Raw genomic sequence first — 21798 nt, forward strand, 5'->3', positions numbered from 1 at the left:
GTAGTGAGGGGACCAAAACTGAACACAGTATTCGAGGTGCGGCCTCACCAGTGCCAAGTACAGGGGGACGATCACTTCCCTACTCCTGCTGGCCACACTATTTCTGATACAGGCCAGGATGCCACTGGCCTTCTTGGCCACCTGGGCACACTGACGGCTCATATTCAGCCGGCTGTCAACCAGCACCCCCAGGTCCTTTTCCGACAGGCAGCTTTCCAGCCACTCTTCCCCAAGCCTCTAGCGTTGCATGGGGCTGTTGTGACCCAAGTGCAGGACCCGGCACTTGGCCATCTTAGGCCTCATACAATTGGCCTCGGCCCATCGATCCAGCCTGTCCAGGTCCCTCTGCAGAGCCTTCCTGCCCTCAGGCAGATCAACACTCCCGCCCAACTTGGTGTCGCCTCCAAACTTACCGAGGGTGCACTCGATCCCCTCGTCCAGATCAATGATAAAGATGCTAAACACAACTGGCCCCAGTACTGAGCCCTGGGGAACACCACTTGTGACCGGCCGCCAACTGGATTGAACCCCATTCACCACAACTCTTTGGGCACAGACTTCCAGACAGTGCTTTACCCAGCAAAGACTACGCCCGTCCAAGCCACGAGCAGCCACTTTCTCCAGGAGAATGCTGTGAGAAACAGTGTCAAAGGCTTTAATAATGTCCAGGTAAACAACATCCACAGCCTTTCCCTCATCCACTTAGCGGGTTACCTTGTCATACAAGGAGGTCAGGTTAGTCAAGCAGGACCTGCCTTGCATAAACCCATGATGTCGGGACAGCTCTAAGTGCAATGTGCATCGATTTCATGCTGTGAGAGAGCAACCCAAATGCTGACGAGCACAGCTCTGTAATGGATGATATCTAACGCGTAGGACACTTCGGGGTTCTTTGGTTAGGGGTTTCTTTGGTTGAAAAGGAGGCTTACAGGGCTTTGGTAAAGTTGATGCTGCTGATGCAAGTATGAAAAGAACATCAAAACTGGTCAGCGTATGTCATGACAATTCACGGGCGAGGAATGCAGTCCACAACCTGGGGGAAAGGGGGAGCAGGAAAAGAAAATTCCCTTTTCTAACACCTGCCTTGGGTGACACTCCTCTCCCTGAACGCTTTATGCTACGAACTACAGTATCAGCACACTTAGAGGAAAAATAAAAAGGAAAGTCCCTATTGCTTTCCCTACTTTCATAATGCCACTGTTGAGAGAACCAAAAGGCAGGAATTACACCACGGGGAGAGAGAACCCTGAAGGCCCAGTTGTCACCTTCCATCCCCTCTCTTCCAGAGGAGAATCACGGAGGAGGAGGAGGACACCGTTTTGGACAAGAAACCACAGCTGATTCCAGCACGGACTGCACTCAGCCACGGTAACAAGGCAGGAAGTAGGGCCGGGGGGGCACTGTCACCACCACAGCCTGCGTCTCTTGCACTCCTCCAGCAAGCTCGGGTGGAAATGCCACACACCAGCAAGCAAGAGCGTCTGCAAAGCTCATGCCGTGGCACCTCTCCTCGCAATCGGCAGTGCTTTTCTTCTGCGGGAGAACAACTCGCACCCAGAGCAGCAAACCTCCGCTGCGGACGGTAACTGCTGCCGGCTGCGGCAATACCTGCATCTCTTCCCCACGCCGAAGCAAGAGCCGAGGGGCTCCGGCGAGGACGCGAAGGCAGGTGCAAGGGTCCCATCAACACCCTTAAGCACCCGCCAAGCACCCACCGCCCGCAGGCCCCGCCGCCCGAACACGGCTCCCACCACCGCCTGCCCAGGGGGCGGGAGGGAAGGGCGAGAAGGGCGAGAAGGGGCGAGAAGGGGCGAGAAAGGGAGGGCCACTGACCGTGTCCAGGAGAGCGGGCGGCTCCGGCTGCGTCTCCTTCGCCGCGGGGCCGGGCGGCGGCGGCAGCGGGAAGTTGGGGCTGAAAACCATCAGGTCGCTCTTGCCCGCGCCGTCCGCCACGCACAGGCTCCGGCTCTGGCGCTGCGAGTACGACCAGCTCCCCACCTCGCTGGCGCACACCAGCGTCGCCGGCCCGCGCCCCGACAGCACGGCCGCCCGCGGCGCCCACCGCGACGCCCCGTACAGCACCACCGCCAGCAGGAACAGGCTCGACACCGCGCAGATCGCCACCACCAGCCACACGTTCGTCGCCGCCGCCGCCGCTGCCGCCGCCGCCGCCGCGCCGCCCTCCGCGCCCGCCGCCGGACGCAGCCCCGCCCCCGACGACGACGACGACGACGACGACGACGAGCCCGCGGCCGCCAGCGCCGCCTCGCCGCCCTCCACCAGCGACACGCTCAGCGTGGCCGTGGCCGAGCGCGCCGGCTCCCCGTGGTCCCGCACCACGATCACCAGCCTCTGCCGCGGGCCGTCCGCCTCCTCCAGCGCCCGCGCCGTGCTCACCTCGCCGCTGTACAGCCCCACGCGGAACGGGCCCTTCCCCCGCGGCTCCCACAGCTCGTACCGCAGCCACGCGTTGTAGCCCGAGTCCGCGTCCACCGCGCGGATCTTCGCCACCACCTGCCCCGCCGGCGCCCCCCACGCCGCCCACGCCCACAACGCCCCCGACGAGCCCGGCCCCGACGCCGACGAGCCCGCGGCCCCGGGCCCCGGCCCGCCGCCCGCAGGCGCCAGCAGCGCCGGCGCGTTGTCGTTCTCGTCCACCACGAACAGCTGCACCGTGGCGTTGCCGCACAGCGGCGGCTCCCCCGCGTCCACCGCCCGCACCTCGAACTGCAGCACCTGCAGCTCCTCGTAGTCCAACGGCTGCAGCGCCCACAGGCGCCCGCTCTCCGCGTCCACCGACACGTAGCTCGACGCCGCACGCCACCCCACGCCCGCCGCCCCCGCCGCGCCCCCGCCGCCGCCCTCCGCCACCGAGTAGCTCACGCGCCCGTTGCCCGCCTCGTCCGGGTCCCGCGCCCACAGCCGCGCCAGCTCCGCGCCCGCCGCGTTGTTCTCCCGCGCCAGCACCGTGTACACGGCCTGCGCGAACGCCGGCGCGTTGTCGTTCACGTCCGACACCGGCACCCGCACCCCGCGGCTGGCGCGCAGCGGCGGCGCCCCGCCGTCCTCCGCCCGCACCTCCACCTCGTACTCCGGCACCCGCTCCCGGTCCAGCGCCTCCCGCAGCACCAGCGAGTACGAGCCCGCGAACGTCGCCACCAGCCCGAACGGCGCCGCCGGCCACACCGCGCACCGCACCCGCCCGTTCGCCCCCGAGTCCCGGTCCGACACGCTCAGCAGCGCCACCACCGTCCCCACCGCCGCGTCCTCCGGCACCGGCACCGACAGCGACGTCACCCACACCTCCGGCGCGTTGTCGTTCACGTCCACCACCTCCAGCTCCACGCTGCAGTGGCCCGACAGCGGGGGCGTCCCTTTGTCTCTCGCTTCGATTTGCAACTCGTGTAAACGGACGTCTTCGAAGTCCAGGGCGCCCGTGAGACGGATCTCCCCCGTCTTGGGATCAATGCTGAATACATCTTTGCTACCAGCAGGAACCGAACTGACGATGCTGTAAGAAAACTCCTTATTAACGCCCTCGTCCGGGTCCGTGGCGTTCACCCGCGTCACCAGCGTCCCCTCCGCAGCGCTCTCCGGCACCTGCACTTTGTACACCGACTGGTTGAACTGCGGCGCGTTGTCGTTGGCGTCCAGCACCGAGATCACCAGCTCCACCGTGCCCGTCAGCGACGGACGGCCCCCGTCCCTCGCCGTCAGCAACAACCGGTGCACGGGAACCGTCTCCCGGTCCAGCGGTTTCGCGAGCACCAGAAACAGGGATTTTCTGTTTTCGTCAGGGGATTTAACATCCAGCGAGAAGTGCTCGCTGGGGCTGAGCGTATAGGAGAGCTGCGCGTTGGCTCCCACATCTGCGTCCGACGCGCCCTCCAGCGGGAACCGAGACCCCGGCAGCGACGTGAATTCCGCGATGCTGAGGTTTCTCCGGGCGGCGGGGAAGAGCGGGGCGTTGTCGTTGATGTCGGTGACCTCCAGCTCCACGTGGAAGACGCGCAGCGGCCGCTCCACCAGCACCTCCAGGCGCAGGGCGCAGGGCGCGCTCTTCCCGCACAGCTCCTCCCGGTCCAGCCGCGAGCTCACCACCAGCGCCCCGCTCGCCCCGCTCACCTCCACGCTCGCCCGCCGGCCCTGCGCCACCAGCCGCAGCCGACGCGCCTCCGGCTCGCCCGCCTCCAGGCCCAGGTCCTGCGCCAGCCGGCCCACCACCGTCCCGGCCTTGGCTTCCTCCGGCACCGAGTAGCGCACCTGCCCGCCGCCCAGCGCCCAGGCCGCCTGCAGCACCAGCACCCGCACCACGGGACCCCAGCACACGCCCATCGCCGCCGCCGCCGCCGGCACCCGACCGGGCCCCGCACGGCTCCCCGCCGCCGCCCGGACGCACCGGCTCTCCTGCCCGCCCCGCGCCGCCCCCCCGCGCTCACAGCCGGGCTCTCCGCCGCACCGGGGCGGAGCCGCCTCGCCGCGGAGCCGCCGTTTCTGAGCCTGCAGCGACACCGTGTGCTGCTCCGCCGCCTCACACGCTCCCCACCGTCGCCCGCGCCGCCGGCCCCGCGCCGGTCATCCCCTCGCTCCTCTCTTCCTTCCGTCCTCCTCTTCCCTTTTCTTCTTTCTTTCTTTTGTTCCTCTCTTTCCTTCTCTCTTTATTCCTTTTTTCGTGACTACTTGCTCTTTACTTGCACAGATTCCTTCCCTTCCTTCTTCCTTTCTCTTCCTTCCTTTCTCCTTCTTCCTTCCTTCCTTCCGTTATCTTTCTTCGGTTCTCTCTTTCTTCTTCCTTTCATTTCCCTATTTTTTTCTCCTTCTCTTTCTGCTTTCTTCTCGTCCTTCTTCTTTTCGTTCTTGCCCTGCCGTGCACGATTCTTCACTCCCCTTTCCCTTCTCTTTCCGTCCTTCTCTCTTCTTTAACCCCTCCCCAGTCGCCTCCGGCGCCGCGGCGGAGACCATCCAAGACGGAGCCATCAGCGCTAATTACGGGGCATCAGTGCTAATTACGGGGCATCAGCGCCGGAGCGCGGTGCTCTAACCAGCGGGGGGGCTGTTAGGGACCACCTCCGTTCAGCGTCTAGAGGTAATGCCGGTGCGGTCTGGTCATCTTGTCTATCACTTCTTCCTGCCTTCCTTCCTTCCATACTTCCTGCCTTCCCTTCTATTCTTTCTTCCTTCCTCCCTTGCTTTTTACTTCCACAGGTCCCTGTCTTGCCTTTTCCCTTTCCTTCTGCGATTCTTCTGCAAGATAACGTTGGTGCACCCTGGTAATCTCATTTATGGTTTCTTCCTTTGTGTCTTCTTCCTTCCTTCCTTTACTCCTTCCTTGATTCTTTCCTTCTTTGCTTCTTTCCCTCTTTCTTTCTTTGTCCTTCTTTCTTCCTTCCTCTCCCTCACCACCTTTGTCTGTACAGTGACAGCATCCGTGCACGCTAGTAAACTCATTCCTCTTTTCTGCCTTTATCTTCATTCTCTCTAGTCATTGCTTACTTCCCCTTTCCCTTCCCTTCCCTTCCCTTCCCTTCCCTTCCCTTCCCTTCCCTTCCCTTCCCTTCCCTTCCCTTCCCTTCCCTTCCCTTCCCTTCCCTTCCCTTCCCTTCCCTTCCCTTCCCTTCCCTTCCCTTCCCTTCCCTTCCCTTCCCTTCCCTTCCCCCTCTTTCTCCTTCTCTTCCCTGTCCTTCCCTCCCCTTCTCTTCTTCTTCCCTCTTCGCCTCTTCCTCGTCTCCTTTACCAACGTGTTTGCTGCAGGACCACATCACTCTCGCCATGGAGCACGGACAGGCCCTCAGGCAAAAGCTCTTCCCTCTTCCTCACCGCTTTTCATCAAGCCTTCCACAGCGTCTCTCAGTACCGATGATGCCGACGTCCTCAACTCCATTCAGCATGTAGAGATAACATCGGGGCAGCCTGGTAATCTCGGCTATCATCTCTTCCTTCCTCCCTTCCCTCCTCTTCCTTCTTTCTTTCATCTTTGCTTGCTGTTTCCTTGCATAGAGTCCTTCCTTTCCATCTTCCTTTCTCTTGCATTCCTTCTTCTTCTCATTTCCTCCTTCCTTTCTCATTCTTTTTCTCCTCCTTCTTCTGTCTTCATCTCTGCCTTTTTTCATCTCTTCTTTTTTCTTCTTTGCCTCACCCTGCCCTATCCTTCCCTCTCCCACTTTTCTGCTTCCATCCTTGTCTATTCTCTTCTCTTCTTTTCCCCCTTTACCAAAATATTCTCTACATGCCTGCCCCTGCACCTCCCCTTCCCTTCTGGAAGAAGACCACACTCTTCAGCCTCCAGTCCTCCCAAGGACCCAGCACATAACACAGCAAGGCAATCGTACGGCAACGAGCAGCTCTGCTACATCACAACAGAATCCTCCACCCTCGGAAACACAAGCCCAAGCCCCAGGTACTTGGACAGCTGTGCAAACACGCTCCAAAGAGTCCAAACAACCCAGGCAAGTCTCTCATTCGGGAACTCAAACCCATCACAGCCCAGCACAACAATCCTCCACAAAGGCTGGAAAAGCACGGGGCAAGCACAGCTCCCGAGCACTCCTCCTGTATCTCGATGAAGAGCTCTTCTTCGGGCCTCATTTTCACCTGCACACTGAATGTCAAGCTCTGGCTTTCCCTTTCAGGGAAGCCAGAACAACACAGGGGCATAAGTCCCCATGGAATACCTCTCCCGCATTAGCATGGTCCACCCGTCAAACAGCCAAACAAAATCCAGGAGAGTAACACTACGGCATTTTCACTGAGAACATCCTAACACATCCACTCTGCAAAACGCCTTGGGGTCCCTCCTCCATCCACTCACACCACGCTGTGCCTGGAAGCAGCAGGAAAGGAACGAGAGCAGGCAGGGGTGCTTTGCTGCTCCAAACCTACAGGCATTACAGCCCACGCAACATTCCATCCATCCAACATTACTAAATACCACCACTGAACGGGAACAACAGTACATCTGTCTCTCAAACACATCTTCTTTACGTATCAGCGACTTACCTGTAGCATCACTGGTTGCTTCTTCAGAAAAGAAACATTTGCAAAACAGGAGAATTGGTTTTAAAGGACATTTTCCCTTAAGGTTATGAGAGATTTCTGGGGTTGCTGGACAGAGAAAAAATCACTCATTTTCTGCCAAAATTTTGAAACCATTGTACAGTGCGCTCCTTGAGCTCTGACAGTCTTGGTGCCGTGACCTCTTCCCTGGGGAGCCCGTTCCAGTGACCAACCACCCTCTCAGTGAAGAACCTTTTCCTAACGTCCAATCTGAACTTCCCCTGAAGAAGCTTCATTCCATTTCCTCGTGTCCTATTGCTGGTCACCAGAGAGAGGAGATCAGCACCTCCCCCTCCGCTGCCCCCCTCGAGGAAGTTGCAGACTGCGATGAGGGCACCCCTCAGCCTTCTCTTCTCCAAGCTGAGCAAACCAAGTGACCTCAGCCGCTCCCAATAAGTCTTGCCCTCAAGACCCTTCACCATCTTGGTCACCCTACTCTGGACACACTCGAATAGTTTGATGTCCTTCTTATACTGAGGCGCCCAAAACTGCACACAGTTATCCCGCGATAACATCGACTGGCTCTTTCAGTACCCTGGGGTGAATCCCATTGTGCTTCATAGACCTACGTGCCTCCAGCTGGAGCAGCAACTCTCAAACAAGTTCAGACTTGGCTGGGAGTTTAGCGTTCCCCCACTCACGCTCCTCCAACACAGGGCTCCGGGGCTCCCAGGGCCCATCATCGGTGTTAAAGACAGAGGCAGAGCGTGGCATTATACATCTCTGCTTTGTCTACATCCCTCTTTGTGAGGTGGCCGACCTCATCAAGTAATGGACCGACGTTATCTCTGACCCTCCTTTTGCTGTTAACATCCTTAAAAAAAGCCCTTTCTGTTGCCCTTCACAGTGATGGCCAAATTGAACTGAAGCACAAGCCCAAGCTCCAGGTACTTGGACATCTGTGCAAACATGCTCCAAAGAGTCCAAACAATGCACAGGGGGTCTTTTCTTCAGGAACTCAAACCCATCACAGCCCAGCACGACAATCATAGAATCATAGAATCATAGAGTCATTAAGGTTGGAAAAGACCTCTCAGATCATCGAGTCCAACCATCGACCCAACACCACCACCCACTAAACCATGTCCCTAAGTGCCTCATCTACTCGTCTTTTAAATACCTCCAGGGATGGGGACTCAACCACTTCCCTGGGCAGCCTGTTACAATGTTTCACCACTCTTTCAGTAAAGAACTTTTTCCTCACATCCAATCTAAACCTCCCCTGGCACAACTTGAGGCCATTTCTTCTCGTCCTATCGCTTGTTACTTGGGAGAAGAGACCGACACCCACCTCGCTACAACCTCCTTTCAGGGAGTTGTAGAGAGCGATCAGGTCTCCCCTCAGCCTCCTTTTCTCCAGGCTAAACAACCCCAGTTCCCTCAGCCGCTCCTCATAAGACATGTTCTCCAGACCCCTCACCAGCCTCGTTGCCCTTCTCTGGACACGCTCCAGCACCTCGACGTCCTTCTTGTAGTGAGGGGACCAAAACTGAACACAGTATTCGAGGTGCAGCCTCACCAGGGCCGAGTAGAGGGGCACGATCACTTCCCTACTCCTGCTGGCCACACTATTTCTGATACAGGCCAGGATGCCATTGGCCTTCTTGGCCACCTGGGCACACTGACGGCTCATGTTCAGCCAGCTGTCAACCAGCACCCCCAGGTCCTTTTCCGACAGGCAGCTTTCTAGCCACTCTTCCCCAAGCCTCTAGTTGAACTTGGCCTTGTTGAACCTCATACAATTGGTCTGGGCCCATCGATCCAGCCTGTCCAGGTCCCTCTGCAGAGCCTTCCTACCCTCGAGCAGATCAACGCTCCCGCCCAACTTGGTGTCGTCTGCAAACCTACTGAGGGTGCACTCGATCCCCTCATCCAGATCACTGATAAACATATTGAACAAGACCGGCCCCAAAACTGAGCCCTGGGGAACACTGCTCGTGACCGGCCACCAGCTGGATTGAACTCCATTCACCACAACTCTCTGGGCCTGGCCGTCCAGCCAGTTTTTGACCCAGCGCAGAGTACACCTGTCTAAGCCGTGAGCCGCCAGCTTCTCTAGGAGAATGCTGTGGGAGACGGTGTCAAAGGCCTTACTGAAGTCCAGGTAGACCAGATCCACAGCCTTTCCCTCATCCACTAGGCGGGTCACCTGGTCATAGAAGGAGATCAGGTTGGTCAAGCAGGACCTGCCTCTCATGAACCCATGCTGGCTGGGCCTGATCCCCTGGTTGTCCCGCTCATGCCTTGTGAGCGCCCTCAAGATGAACCGCTCCATAATCTTCCCCGGCACCGAGGTCAGGCTGACAGGCCTATAGTTCCCCGGATCCTCCTTCCAGCCCTTCTTGTAGATGGGCGTCACATTGGCAAGCCTCCAGTCATCCGGGACCTCCCCCGTTAACCAGGACTGCTGATAAATGATGGAGAGCGGCTTGGCGAGCACCTCCGCCAGCTCCCTCAGCACTCTTGGGTGGATCCCATCCGGCCCCATAGACTTGTGAGCGTCCAGGTGGCGTAGCAGGTCATTGACTGCTTCCTCTTGGATTATGGGGGGTTCATCCTGCTCACCGTCCCTGTCTTCCAGCTCAGGGGGCCGAGTACCCTGAGGATAATTGGTCTGCCTGTTAAAGACTGAGGCAAAGAAGGCATTGAGTACCTCAGCCTTTTCCTCATCCTCGGTGACAATGTTCCCACCCGCATGCAATAAGGGATGGAGATTCTCCTTGGCTCTCTTCTTGTCATTAATATATTTGTAAAAACTTTTTTTGTTGTCTTTAATGACAGCGGCCAGATTGCGTTCTAGCTGGGCTTTTGCCTTTCTCATTTCTTCTCTGCACGACCTAACGAGATCCCTGTACTCTTCTTGAGTCGCCTGCCCCTTCTTCCACAAGTGGTAAACTCCCCTTTTTTTCCTGAGTCCCAGCAAGAGCTCCCCGTTCAGCCAGGCCGGTTGTCTTCCCCGCCCATTCTTCTTACGGCATATGGGGACAGCCTGCTCCTGCCCCTTTAAGACTTCCTTCTTGAAGATCGTCCAGCCTTCCTGGACCCCTTTGCCCTTCAGGACCGTCTCCCAAGGGACTCTCTCAACCAGCGTCCTGAACAGGCCAAAGTCCGCCCTCCGGAAGTCCATGGTTGCGGTTTTGCTGCCCCCCCTCCTTACTTCACCAAGAAGCGAGAATTCTATCATTTCATGGTCGCTAAGCCCAAGATGGCCTCCGACCACCACATCTCCCACCAGTCCTTCTCTGTTTGTAAACAGCAGGTCGAGCGAGGCACCTCCCCTGGTAGGCTCACTTACCAGCTGTGTCAGGAAGTTGTCTTCCACACACTCCAGGAACCTCCTAGACTGCTTCCTCTCTGCCGTGTTGTATTTCCAGCAGACGTCCGGGAAGTTGAAGTCCCCCACGAGAACAAGGGCTAGCGATTGAGAGACTTCTGCCAGCCACTTGTAGAATGCTTCATCCGCCCCTTCATCCTGGTTGGGTGGTCTATAACAAACTCCCAGCAGGATATCTCCCTCGTTGGCCTTCCCCCTCATCCTTACCCATAAACACTCAACCGTATCATCATCACAATCGTTGAGCTCTATAATCCTCCATGAAGGCTGGAAAAGCAGGGGGCAACCACAGCTCCCAAGCACTCTTCATAATCCTTGAGGAAGAGCTATTTTTCCTGACTCATTTTCACCTGCACGCTGAATGGCAAGCACTTGCTTGCCCTTTCAGGCAGGCATGCAATGCCAGAACAACACACCAAGAACCTTGTTACGCAAGGGATTTACTCCGCATGGAATACCTCTCCTTCGTTAGCATGATCCACCCATCACACAGCCAAACAAAAGCCACGAAGGTAACAGCACGATATTTTCACTGAGAACATCTCCTTGATGCCCAACACTTCCACTCAAAGAAATGCACTGGGGTCCCTCCTCCCTCTGGCCTTGCTGCCACCTGCTCACCCTGTGCCTGGAAGCAGCAGGAAAGGAACGAGAGCAGGCAGGGGTGCTTTGCTGCTCCAAACCTACAGGCATTACAGCCCACGCAACATTCCGTCCAACCAACATTACTAAATACCACCACTGAACAGGAACAACAGTACATCTGTCTCTCAAACACATCTTCCTTAGGTATGAGTGACTTACCTGTAACACCAGTGATTCCTTCTTCAGAAAAGAAACATTTGCAAAACAGGACAATGGGATTTAAAGGACATTTTCCCTTAACGTTATGAGAGATTTCTGGGGATGCTGGGCAGAAACAAATGACTCACGTTCTCCAAAAGCCTTGAAAACGCTGGACAGTGCGCAGTGCTCCCTTAGGCACTTCTATCACAGGGGAAGCAGAAGGGAGGCCTGAAAGCTAAGGACATTCTCTCAAAGTGAAACTTAGCTCAGGAGAGCGGAAAAGCCATCCCCCACGCTGATGGGAAATCACACAAACGTCTGCCACCTGACAGCTGCCAAAATTCTCCAGTCTGCATCTCATCCACTGTGACCAATACAGTGACGATGTGAGAGAAAAATAAACCAGAAGGGAGGGCGGTTTTGGTGAGAGGAGGGAAGAAAACCAAAGGATCCCATTCCATTGTCTTGAAACGCAAGGTTTGCCAACATCCTGAATACGGAGACCACTCCTTCCCCTCCCTAGCAAGACAAAGAGCAGAGAGAAGACCAAGGAAGGTTCAGAGAAGGCTGGCAGCATGAGCCAAATTTCAGAGAGCTTCTGTTTGACCAACAACATTCCACGTCACAAACAAGTGATGAAAGGTGCATATGGCAGTTATCGTCACAAGCAGTAATACCACGGAGAACAACAGGGCACAAGGATGTGCAGAACTTGTGGAGGTCCTGAGAGGATCCCGGGCAAACAGCCCTGTGTGCCGGGGCTCTTCTCAAGTTTTTCTACTGGCATCCTCTATCCCGCGCCATGGGGAATGGCATCTCCACAGCTAAGCAGACATTCTCCAGTCCTTCCCCAATGACACAGACCATGTTCTACCCAGCATCTCCATTTCCAGCAGGCAAGACCTTCAATCCCCTGATCAAACTCACCCTCCCCGTCACACAGACCCAAGCCCTACTCGGTACCACTCACAGGATCACTGCCACAATACCCAGACATTGCTCCACCCCAACGACATGCCCAGCTCTAAACCCAGCTCTGAGCGTGACCCAGACCCTTGCACATCCCCACCTTCCCTCATGATCGGCATAAAGAACTTATGGAAGGCTGCAAAGCCACACAGCACCGGGCAGGCTCTTCCCAGGTGCAAGAACTTCAGCATCAATCCTTTTGCCTGTTCAGCAATCTCAAAAAGAAACACCACAGAGCTGCACATTGGAGTTCTTAAGGATTCTGTGATTAGACCTCGACAGCTCTGGTCTCAGTCCGCATGGACTTTCTTCTTTGAATAAACCACACCAAATGCCGAAGCGCAAGCACACTCGCGATATCAACTGGGTGGGAATACTTGTACCACAGAAAACCAGAGCTGGGCTGCTCTGAAGGATTTGGCGTGTACGTGCAAATATCTGAGTTAAGCATGACAAGGGGACACACCATCTCTACTGAGGCCACCTGTGCAAATGCACAAGTAGGGGAAGTCAAGCACACACAGATTACACCCACCTCCGCATCACACCCCATTACAAATCCCACCTGACGAAGAGCAAGGAACCATCATGGCAACATCAACGGCTGTGGAAGCTACTACAGATGCCCACCACTGCACAAGGACACCAGGTTGAAGCAATACCCTCCCACAACACCTTTCCCAAAACAGCAGCAAAAAGCTGCACCAGACAGTACTCAGCAGTCTCCATCTCAGCCCCTCTCACCAACACATTGCCTACGTCAGGCAGGCACCAGCACAAGGGACTCTCTCTGCTGCCAGATAGTCATAACCTCAAAGCACACTGACGGCATTTCAACACCACACACTATGTCCAGATCAGGAAAGGATCCTGGGCAGGAACACTCTGTGCCCATCCTGCCTCATGCTTTCCTCTAGGCATCCTCCAGTCCCCACTCTAGGACATGTCTTCTCCAGGCAAGCACATCATCTCCTATTCTTCTCTTCTGACATGGCCCATGGTCTTCCCAAGGAGTTCCACTTCCCTCAGACAAGTCTTCCCACGGCTCAGGGTCACCCTGCACATCACGACATGGCCAGGCCCTACTCAGTGCCACTGCCACATTCACCTCCACAAACATGCAACACTTTCCTTTCACTCCAGCTTTTGCAGACCCTTCCATCCATGAGAGCGCCATGCAAAAACATGCAGATGGTATCGCATACACGGTGTCCACCAGACTTTCCACAGCTTCCCCTTCATGTTTTGCTATGCTTCAGCAGTCTCACATGGAATCTTACACACCTGGGAGCAATACTATTTCCAAAGATGATCACAGAATCACGGAACCATTTAAGTTGGAAAAGACCCTTAACATCATCGAGTCCAACTGTGAACATAACATTGACAAGCCCACCACTAAGCCATGTCCCTAAGCCCCACGGCTACGCGTCTTTTAAATACCTCCAGGGATGGCGACTCAACCACTTCCCTGGGCAGCCTCTTCCAGTGCTCAACAACCCTTTCGGTGAAGAATTTTTTCCTAATATCCAATCTAAACCTCCCCTGGCACTACTTGAGGCCGTTTCCTCTTGTCCTATCACTTGTTACTTGGGAAAAGAGACCGACACCCACCTGGTTAAAACCTCCTTTCAGGCGGTTGTGTGGAGGTCTCCCCGGAGCCTCCTCTTCTCCAGACCAAACCACCCCAGCTCCCTCAGCTGCTCCTCAGAAGTCTTGTGCTCTAGACCCTTCACCAGCTTCATTGCTCTTCTTTGCACACGCTCCAGCACCTCAATGTCTTTCTTGTAGTGAGGGGACCAAAACTGAACACAGTAGTCGAGGCGCAGCCTCACCAGTGCCGAGTACAGGGGGACGATCACTTCCCTACTCCTGCTGGCCACACTATTTCTGATACAGGCCAGGATGCCATTGGCCTTCTTGGCCACCTGGGCACACTGACGGCTCATATTCAGCTGGCTGTCAACCAGCACCCCCAGGTCCTTTTCCGACGGGCAGCTTTCCAGCCACTCTTCCCCAAGCCTCTAGCGTTGCATGGGGCTGTTGTGACCCAAGTGCAGGACCCGGCACTTGGCCATCTTAGGCCTCATACAATTGGCCTCGGCCCATCGATCCAGCCTGTCCAGGTCCCTCTGCAGAGCCTTTCTACCCTCAGGCAGATCAACACTCCCGCCCAACTTGGTGTCGCCTCCAAACTTACCGAGGGTGCACTCGATCCCCTCGTCCAGATCAATGATAAAGATGCTAAACACAACTGGCCCCAGTACTGAGCCCTGGGGAACACCACTTGTGACCGGCCGCCAACTGGATTGAACCCCATTCACCACAACGCTTTGGGCACAGACATCCAGACAGTGCTTTACCCAGCGAAGACTACGCCCGTCCAAGCCACGAGCAGCCACTTTCTCCAGGAGAATGCTGTGAGAAACGGTGTCAAAGGCTTTAATAATGTCCAGGTAAACAACATCCACAGCCTTTCCCTCATCCACTTAGCGGGTCACCTTGTCATACAAGGAGGTCAGGTTAGTCAAGCAGGACCTGCCTTGCATAAACCCATGATGTCGGGACAGCTCTAAGTGCAATGTGCATCGATTTCATGCTGTGAGAGAGCAACCCAAATGCTGACGAGCACAGGACTGTAATGGATGATATCTAACATGTAGGACAATTCGGGGTTCTTTGGTTAGGGGGTTTTTTTGGTTGAAAAGGAGGTTTACAGGTTTTTAGTAAGGTTGATGCTACTGATCCAAGTATCAAAAGAACGTCACCCTCCCTGTGACACGTGCCCAGGCCCTACTCAGTATGACTTGCAGGATCACTGCCAATACACCCCGATGTTGCTCCACCCCAACAACATGCCCAGCTCTAAACCCGACTCTCAGCGTGACCCAGACCCTTGCACATCCCCACCTTCCCTCATGATCGGCATAAAGAACTTATGGAAGGCTGCAAAGCCACACAGCACCGGGCAGGCTCTTCCCAGCTGTGTGAACTCCACCCGGAAATGCTTTTGCCTGTTCAGCAATCTCAGATGGAAACACCACAGAGCTGCACATTGCAGTTCTTGAGGATTCTGTGATTAGAGCTGTGACGCCTCGGATCCCACTCCCCACAGATTTTATTCTTCAAGAGAACCACACCAAATGCCGAAGCGCAAGCACACTCGCGATACCAACTGCGTGGGAAAATTCCTACCATAGCAGAAGAGAGTTGGGCTGCTCTGCAGGGTTTGGCGTGTCCCTGCATGTAACCACAGGAGTAAAGCATGACAAGGGGACACAGCATTTGTACCGTAGGCCGACTGTGCAAGTGCACAAGGAGGAGAAGTCAAGAGCACAAAGATTATAGCCACCTCATCACGTGCCCTTAAAAATCCTGCCTGAGGAGGACACAGGAACCGTCATGGGAACATCAACGGCTGTGGAAGCTACTACAGATCACCACCACTACACAAGGACACCACATTGAAGAGCTTCCCTCCCACAACACCTTTCCCAAAACAGCAGCAAAAAACTGCACCAGACAGTACTCAGCAATCTGCATCTCAGCCCCTCTCACCAACACATTGCCTACGTCAGGCAGGCACCAGCACAAGGGACTCTCTCTGCTGCCAGATAGTCATAACCTCAAAGCACACTGTGGGCATTTCAGTACCACACAGTATCTCAAGATCAGGAAGGCCTCCAACTCCAGACCCTTGGAGCCTGGGAAAGGATCCTGGGCAGGAACACTCCGTGCCCATCCTGCCTCATGCTTTCTGCTAGGCATCCTCCAGTCCCCACTCTGCAACAAGCGTTCTCAAGACAAGCACATCAGATCCCATTCTTGTCTTCTTACGACATGGCCCACGGTCTTCCCAAGGAGTTCCACTTCCCTCAGACAAGTCTTCCCACTGCTCAAGGTCACCCTGCACAGCAGGACATGGCCAGGCCCTACTCAGTGGCCTCAATCCAAGCAGTGCAGACACTTCCCATCAAGGAGAGCACCACAAAAAACACACACAGGTATCATAGGCACAGTGTCGGCAGACTCTCTGCTGCTGACCCTTCGTGTTTGGCAATGCTTCAGCTATCGCAGAGGGAAACGTGGCAGACCTGGGACCAATACCCTTTCTAAAGGGGATGTCGGGACAGCCCTAATGGCGATGGCAGTGATTTCATGCGCTGAGAGAAAAAACAAAATGTTGATGAGCACACCACCGTAACGGATGATAGCAACTGTGTAGGAGAATTTGATTTGGCTTTTGTTGGGGAGGACTGGTTCTTTGTTTATGGGTTGGTTTTTTTGTTTGTTTGTTTGTTTTTTCTTTAAAGAAAAGAAGATTTTGAGGGCTTTTGAAAGGGTGTGGCTGTTGATACAAATATTGAAAGACCATCAAAACAGGTCAGCATATGTCATGACAATTCACGGGCGAGGAATGCAGTCCACAACCTGGAGGAAAGAGGGTGCAGGAAAAGAAAATTCCCTTTTCTAACACCTGCCTTGGGTGACACTCCTCTCCCTGAACGCTTTACGCTACGAACTACAGTATCAACAAACTTAGAGGAAAAATAAAAAGGAAAGTCCCTATTGCTTTCCCTACTTTCATAATGACGCTGTTGAGAGAACCAAAAGGCAGGAATTACACCACGGGGAGAGAGAACCCTGAAGGCCCAGTTGTCACCTTCCATCCCCTCTCTTCCAGAGGAGAATCACAGGGGAGGACGAGGACACCGTTTTGGACAAGAAACCACAGCTGATTCCAGCACGGACTGCACTCAGCCACGGTAACAAGGCAGGAAGTAGGGCCGGGGGGGCACTGTCACCACCACAGCCTGCGTCTCTTGCACTCCTCCAGCAAGCTCGGGTGGAAACGCCACACACCAGCAAGCAAGAGCGTCTGCAAAGCTCATGCCGTGGCACCTCTCCTCGCAATCGGCAGTGCTTTTCTTCTGCGGGAGAACAACTCCCACCCAGAGCAGCAAACCTCCGCTGCGGACGGTAACTGCTGCCGGCTGCGGCAATACCTGCATCTCTTCCCCACGCCGAAGCAAGAGCCGAGGGGCTCCGGCGAGGACGCGAAGGCAGGTGCAAGGGTCCCATCAACACCCTTAAGCACCCGCCAAGCACCCACCGCCCGCAGGCCCCGCCGCCCGAGCACGGCTCCCACCACCGCCTGCCCAGGGGGCGGGAGGGAAGGGCGGGAAGGGGCGAGAAGGGGCGAGAAAGGGAGGGCCACTGACCGTGTCCAGGAGAGCGGGCGGCTCCGGCTGCGTCTCCTTCGCCGCGGGGCCGGGCGGCGGCGGCAGCGGGAAGTTGGGGCTGAAAACCATCAGGTCGCTCTTGCCCGCGCCGTCCGCCACGCACAGGCTCCGGCTCTGGCGCTGCGAGTACGACCAGCTCCCCACCTCGCTGGCGCACACCAGCGTCGCCGGCCCGCGCCCCGACAGCACGGCCGCCCGCGGCGCCCACCGCGACGCCCCGTACAGCACCACCGCCAGCAGGAACAGGCTCGACACCGCGCAGATCGCCACCACCAGCCACACGTTCGTCGCCGCCGCCGCCGCCGCCGCCGCCGCCGCCGCGCCGCCCTCCGCGCCCGCCGCCGGACGCAGCCCCGCCCCCGACGACGACGACGACGACGACGACGACGAGCCCGCGGCCGCCAGCGCCGCCTCGCCGCCCTCCACCAGCGACACGCTCAGCGTGGCCGTGGCCGAGCGCGCCGGCTCCCCGTGGTCCCGCACCACGATCACCAGCCTCTGCCGCGGGCCGTCCGCCTCCTCCAGCGCCCGCGCCGTGCTCACCTCGCCGCTGTACAGCCCCACGCGGAACGGGCCCTTCCCCCGCGGCTCCCACAGCTCGTACCGCAGCCACGCGTTGTAGCCCGAGTCCGCGTCCACCGCGCGGATCTTCGCCACCACCTGCCCCGCCGGCGCCCCCCACGCCGCCCACGCCCACAACGCCCCCGACGAGCCCGGCCCCGACGCCGACGAGCCCGCGGCCCCGGGCCCCGGCCCGCCGCCCGCAGGCGCCAGCAGCGCCGGCGCGTTGTCGTTCTCGTCCACCACGAACAGCTGCACCGTGGCGTTGCCGCACAGCGGCGGCTCCCCCGCGTCCACCGCCCGCACCTCGAACTGCAGCACCTGCAGCTCCTCGTAGTCCAACGGCTGCAGCGCCCACAGGCGCCCGCTCTCCGCGTCCACCGACACGTAGCTCGACGCCGCACGCCACCCCACGCCCGCCGCCCCCGCCGCGCCCCCGCCGCCGCCCTCCGCCACCGAGTAGCTCACGCGCCCGTTGCCCGCCTCGTCCGGGTCCCGCGCCCACAGCCGCGCCAGCTCCGCGCCCGCCGCGTTGTTCTCCCGCGCCAGCACCGTGTACACGGCCTGCGCGAACGCCGGCGCGTTGTCGTTCACGTCCGACACCGGCACCCGCACCCCGCGGCTGGCGCGCAGCGGCGGCGCCCCGCCGTCCTCCGCCCGCACCTCCACCTCGTACTCCGGCACCCGCTCCCGGTCCAGCGCCTCCCGCAGCACCAGCGAGTACGAGCCCGCGAACGTCGCCACCAGCCCGAACGGCGCCGCCGGCCACACCGCGCACCGCACCCGCCCGTTCGCCCCCGAGTCCCGGTCCGACACGCTCAGCAGCGCCACCACCGTCCCCACCGCCGCGTCCTCCGGCACCGGCACCGACAGCGACGTCACCCACACCTCCGGCGCGTTGTCGTTCACGTCCACCACCTCCACCACCACCTTGCAGTGGCCCGACAGCGGGGGCGTCCCCTTATCTGTCGCTTCAATTTGTATTTCGTAGGAACGGACGTCTTCGAAGTCCAGGGCGCCCGTGAGACGGATCTCCCCCGTCTTCGGATTTAAAACGAAGAGGTTTAAGCCCTTTGGAGGAAAAGTATTGCTCGCTGTGAACGTCATTTCCCCATTGCTTCCCACGTCCGGGTCCGTGGCGTTCACCCGCGCCACCAGCGTCCCCTCCGCAGCGCTCTCCGGCACCTGCACTTTGTACACCGACTGGTTGAACTGCGGCGCGTTGTCGTTGGCGTCCAGCACCGAGATCACCAGCTCCACCGTGCCCGTCAGCGACGGACGGCCCCCGTCCCTCGCCGTCAGCAACAACCGGTGCACGGGAACCGTCTCCCGGTCCAGCGGTTTCGCGAGCACCAGAAACAGGGATTCTCGGTATTCTTCACTCCGCTGTAAATCCAAACCGAAATGCTCGCTGGGGCTGAGCGTATAGGAGAGCTGCGCGTTGGCTCCCACATCTGCGTCCGACGCGCCCTCCAGCGGGAACCGAGACCCGGGAGGGTTGTTCTCCGGTAAACTCAGGTTTCTCCGGGCGGCGGGGAAGAGCGGGGCGTTGTCGTTGATGTCGGTGACCTCCAGCTCCACGTGGAAGACGCGCAGCGGCCGCTCCACCAGCACCTCCAGGCGCAGGGCGCAGGGCGCGCTCTTCCCGCACAGCTCCTCCCGGTCCAGCCGCGAGCTCACCACCAGCGCCCCGCTCGCCCCGCTCACCTCCACGCTCGCCCGCCGGCCCTGCGCCACCAGCCGCAGCCGACGCGCCTCCGGCTCGCCCGCCTCCAGGCCCAGGTCCTGCGCCAGCCGGCCCACCACCGTCCCGGCCTTGGCTTCCTCCGGCACCGAGTAGCGCACCTGCCCGCCGCCCAGCGCCCAGGCCGCCTGCAGCACCAGCACCCGCACCACGGGACCCCAGCACACGCCCATCGCCGCCGCCGCCGCCGGCACCCGACCGGGCCCCGCACGGCTCCCCGCCGCCGCCCGGACGCACCGGCTCTCCTGCCCGCCCCGCGCCGCCCCCCCGCGCTCACAGCCGGGCTCTCCGCCGCACCGGGGCGGAGCCGCCTCGCCGCGGAGCCGCCGTTTCTGAGCCTGCAGCGACACCGTGTGCTGCTCCGCCGCCTCACACGCTCCCCACCGTCGCCCGCGCCGCCGGCCCCGCGCCGGTCATCCCCTCGCTCCTCTCTTCCTTCCGTCCTCCTCTTCCCTTTTCTTCTTTCTTTCTTTTGTTCCTCTCTTTCCTTCTCTCTTTATTCCTTTTTTCGTGACTACTTGCTCTTTACTTGCACAGATTCCTTCCCTCCCTTCTTCCTTTCTCTTCCTTCCTTTCTCCTTCTTTCTTCCTTCCTTCCGTTATCTTTCTTCGGTTCTCTCTTTCTTCTTCCTTTCATTTCCCTACTTTTTTCTCCTTCTCTTTCTGCTTTCTTCTCGTCCTTCGTCTTTTCGTTCTTGCCCTGCCGTGCCCGATTCTTCACTCCCCTTTCCCTTCTCTTTCCGTCCTTCTCTCTTCTTTAACCCCTCCCCAGTCGCCTCCGGCGCCGCGGCGGAGACCATCCAAGACGGAGCCATCAGCGCTAATTACGGGGCATCAGCGCCGGAGCGCGGTGCTCTAACCAGCGGGGGGGCTGTTAGGGACCACCTCCGTTCAGCGTCTAGAGGTAATGCCGGTGCGGTCTGGTCATCTTGTCTATCACTTCTTCCTTCCTTCCATACTTCCTTCCATACTTCCTGCCTTCCCTGCTGTTCTTTCTTCCTTCCTCCCTTGCTTTTTACTTCCGCAGGTTCCTGCCTTGCCTTTTTCCTTTCCTTCCACCATTCTTCTGCAAGATAACGTTGGTGCACCCTGGTAATCTCATTTACGGTTTCTTCCTTTGTGTCTTCTTCCTTCCTTCCTTTACTCCTTCCTTGATTCTTTCCTTCTTTGCTTCTTTCCTTCTTTCTTTCTATTTCCTTCTTTCTTCCTTCCTCTCCCTCACCACCTTTGTCTGTACAGTGACAGCATCCGTGCACGCTAGTAAACTCATTCCTCTTTTCTGCCTTTATCTTCATTCTCTCTAGTCATTGCTTACTTCCCCTTTCCTTTCCTTTCCTTTCCTTTCCTTTCCTTTCCTTTCCTTTCCTTTCCTTTCCTTTCCTTTCCTTTCCTTTCCTTTCCTTTCCTTTCCTTTCCTTTCCTTTCCTTTCCTTTCCTTTCCTTTCCTTTCCTTTCCTTTCCTTTCCTTTCCTTTCCTTCCCTTCCCTTCCCTTCCCTTCCCTTCCCTTCCCTTCCCTTCCCTTCCCTTCCCTTCCCTTCCCTTCCCTTCCCCCTCTTTCTCCTTCTCTTCCCTGTCCTTCCCTCCCCTTCTCTTCTTCTTCCCTCTTCGCCTCTTCCTCGTCTCCTTTACCAACGTGTTTGCTGCAGGACCACATCACTCTCGCCATGGAGCACGGACAGGCCCTCAGGCAAAAGCTCTTCCCTCTTCCTCACCGCTTTTCATCAAGCCTTCCACAGCGTCTCTCAGTACCGATGATGCCGACGTCCTCAACTCCATTCAGCATGTAGAGATAACATCAGGGCAGCCTGGTAATCTCGGTTATCGTCTCTTCCTTCCTCCCTTCCCTCCTCTTCCTTCTTTCTTTCATCTTTGCTTGCTGTTTCCTTGCATAGAGTCCTTCCTTTCCACCTTCCTTTCTCTTGCATTCCTTCTTCTTCTCATTTCCTCCTTCCTTTCTCATTCTTTTCCTCCTCCTTCTTCTTTCTTCATCTCTGCCTTTCTCCTTTTTTCTCTTTCCTCCTTCTTTTCCTCCTCTTCTTTTTTCTTCTTTGCCTCACCCTGCCCTATCCTTCCCTCTCCTACTTCTCTGCTTCCATCCTTGTCTATT

At 57.6% G+C, this 21798-nt stretch overlaps 1 protein-coding gene and 1 pseudogene across 1 annotated transcript; both read right to left on the reverse strand.

The window, feature by feature from the left end:
* Positions 1 to 1006: 1006 nt before the first annotated feature.
* On the reverse strand, positions 1007 to 4335 carry LOC143166259 (protocadherin alpha-3 pseudogene; annotated as a pseudogene).
* Positions 4336 to 16546: 12211 nt separating this feature from the next.
* On the reverse strand, positions 16547 to 19863 carry LOC143166261 (protocadherin alpha-2-like). Its single transcript, XM_076350451.1, has 2 exons — positions 17365 to 19863; positions 16547 to 16573 (listed from the first exon to the last, which is right to left on the reverse strand). The coding sequence occupies exons 1-2, from the start codon at positions 19861 to 19863 to the stop codon at positions 16547 to 16549; spliced, it is 2526 nt and encodes an 841-aa protein (XP_076206566.1).
* Between the last annotated feature and the right edge of the window lie 1935 nt (positions 19864 to 21798).

The sequence above is a fragment of the Aptenodytes patagonicus genome, chromosome 12 (genome assembly GCF_965638725.1).
Source record: "Aptenodytes patagonicus chromosome 12, bAptPat1.pri.cur, whole genome shotgun sequence".
NCBI classification, from domain to species: Eukaryota; Metazoa; Chordata; class Aves; order Sphenisciformes; family Spheniscidae; genus Aptenodytes; species Aptenodytes patagonicus.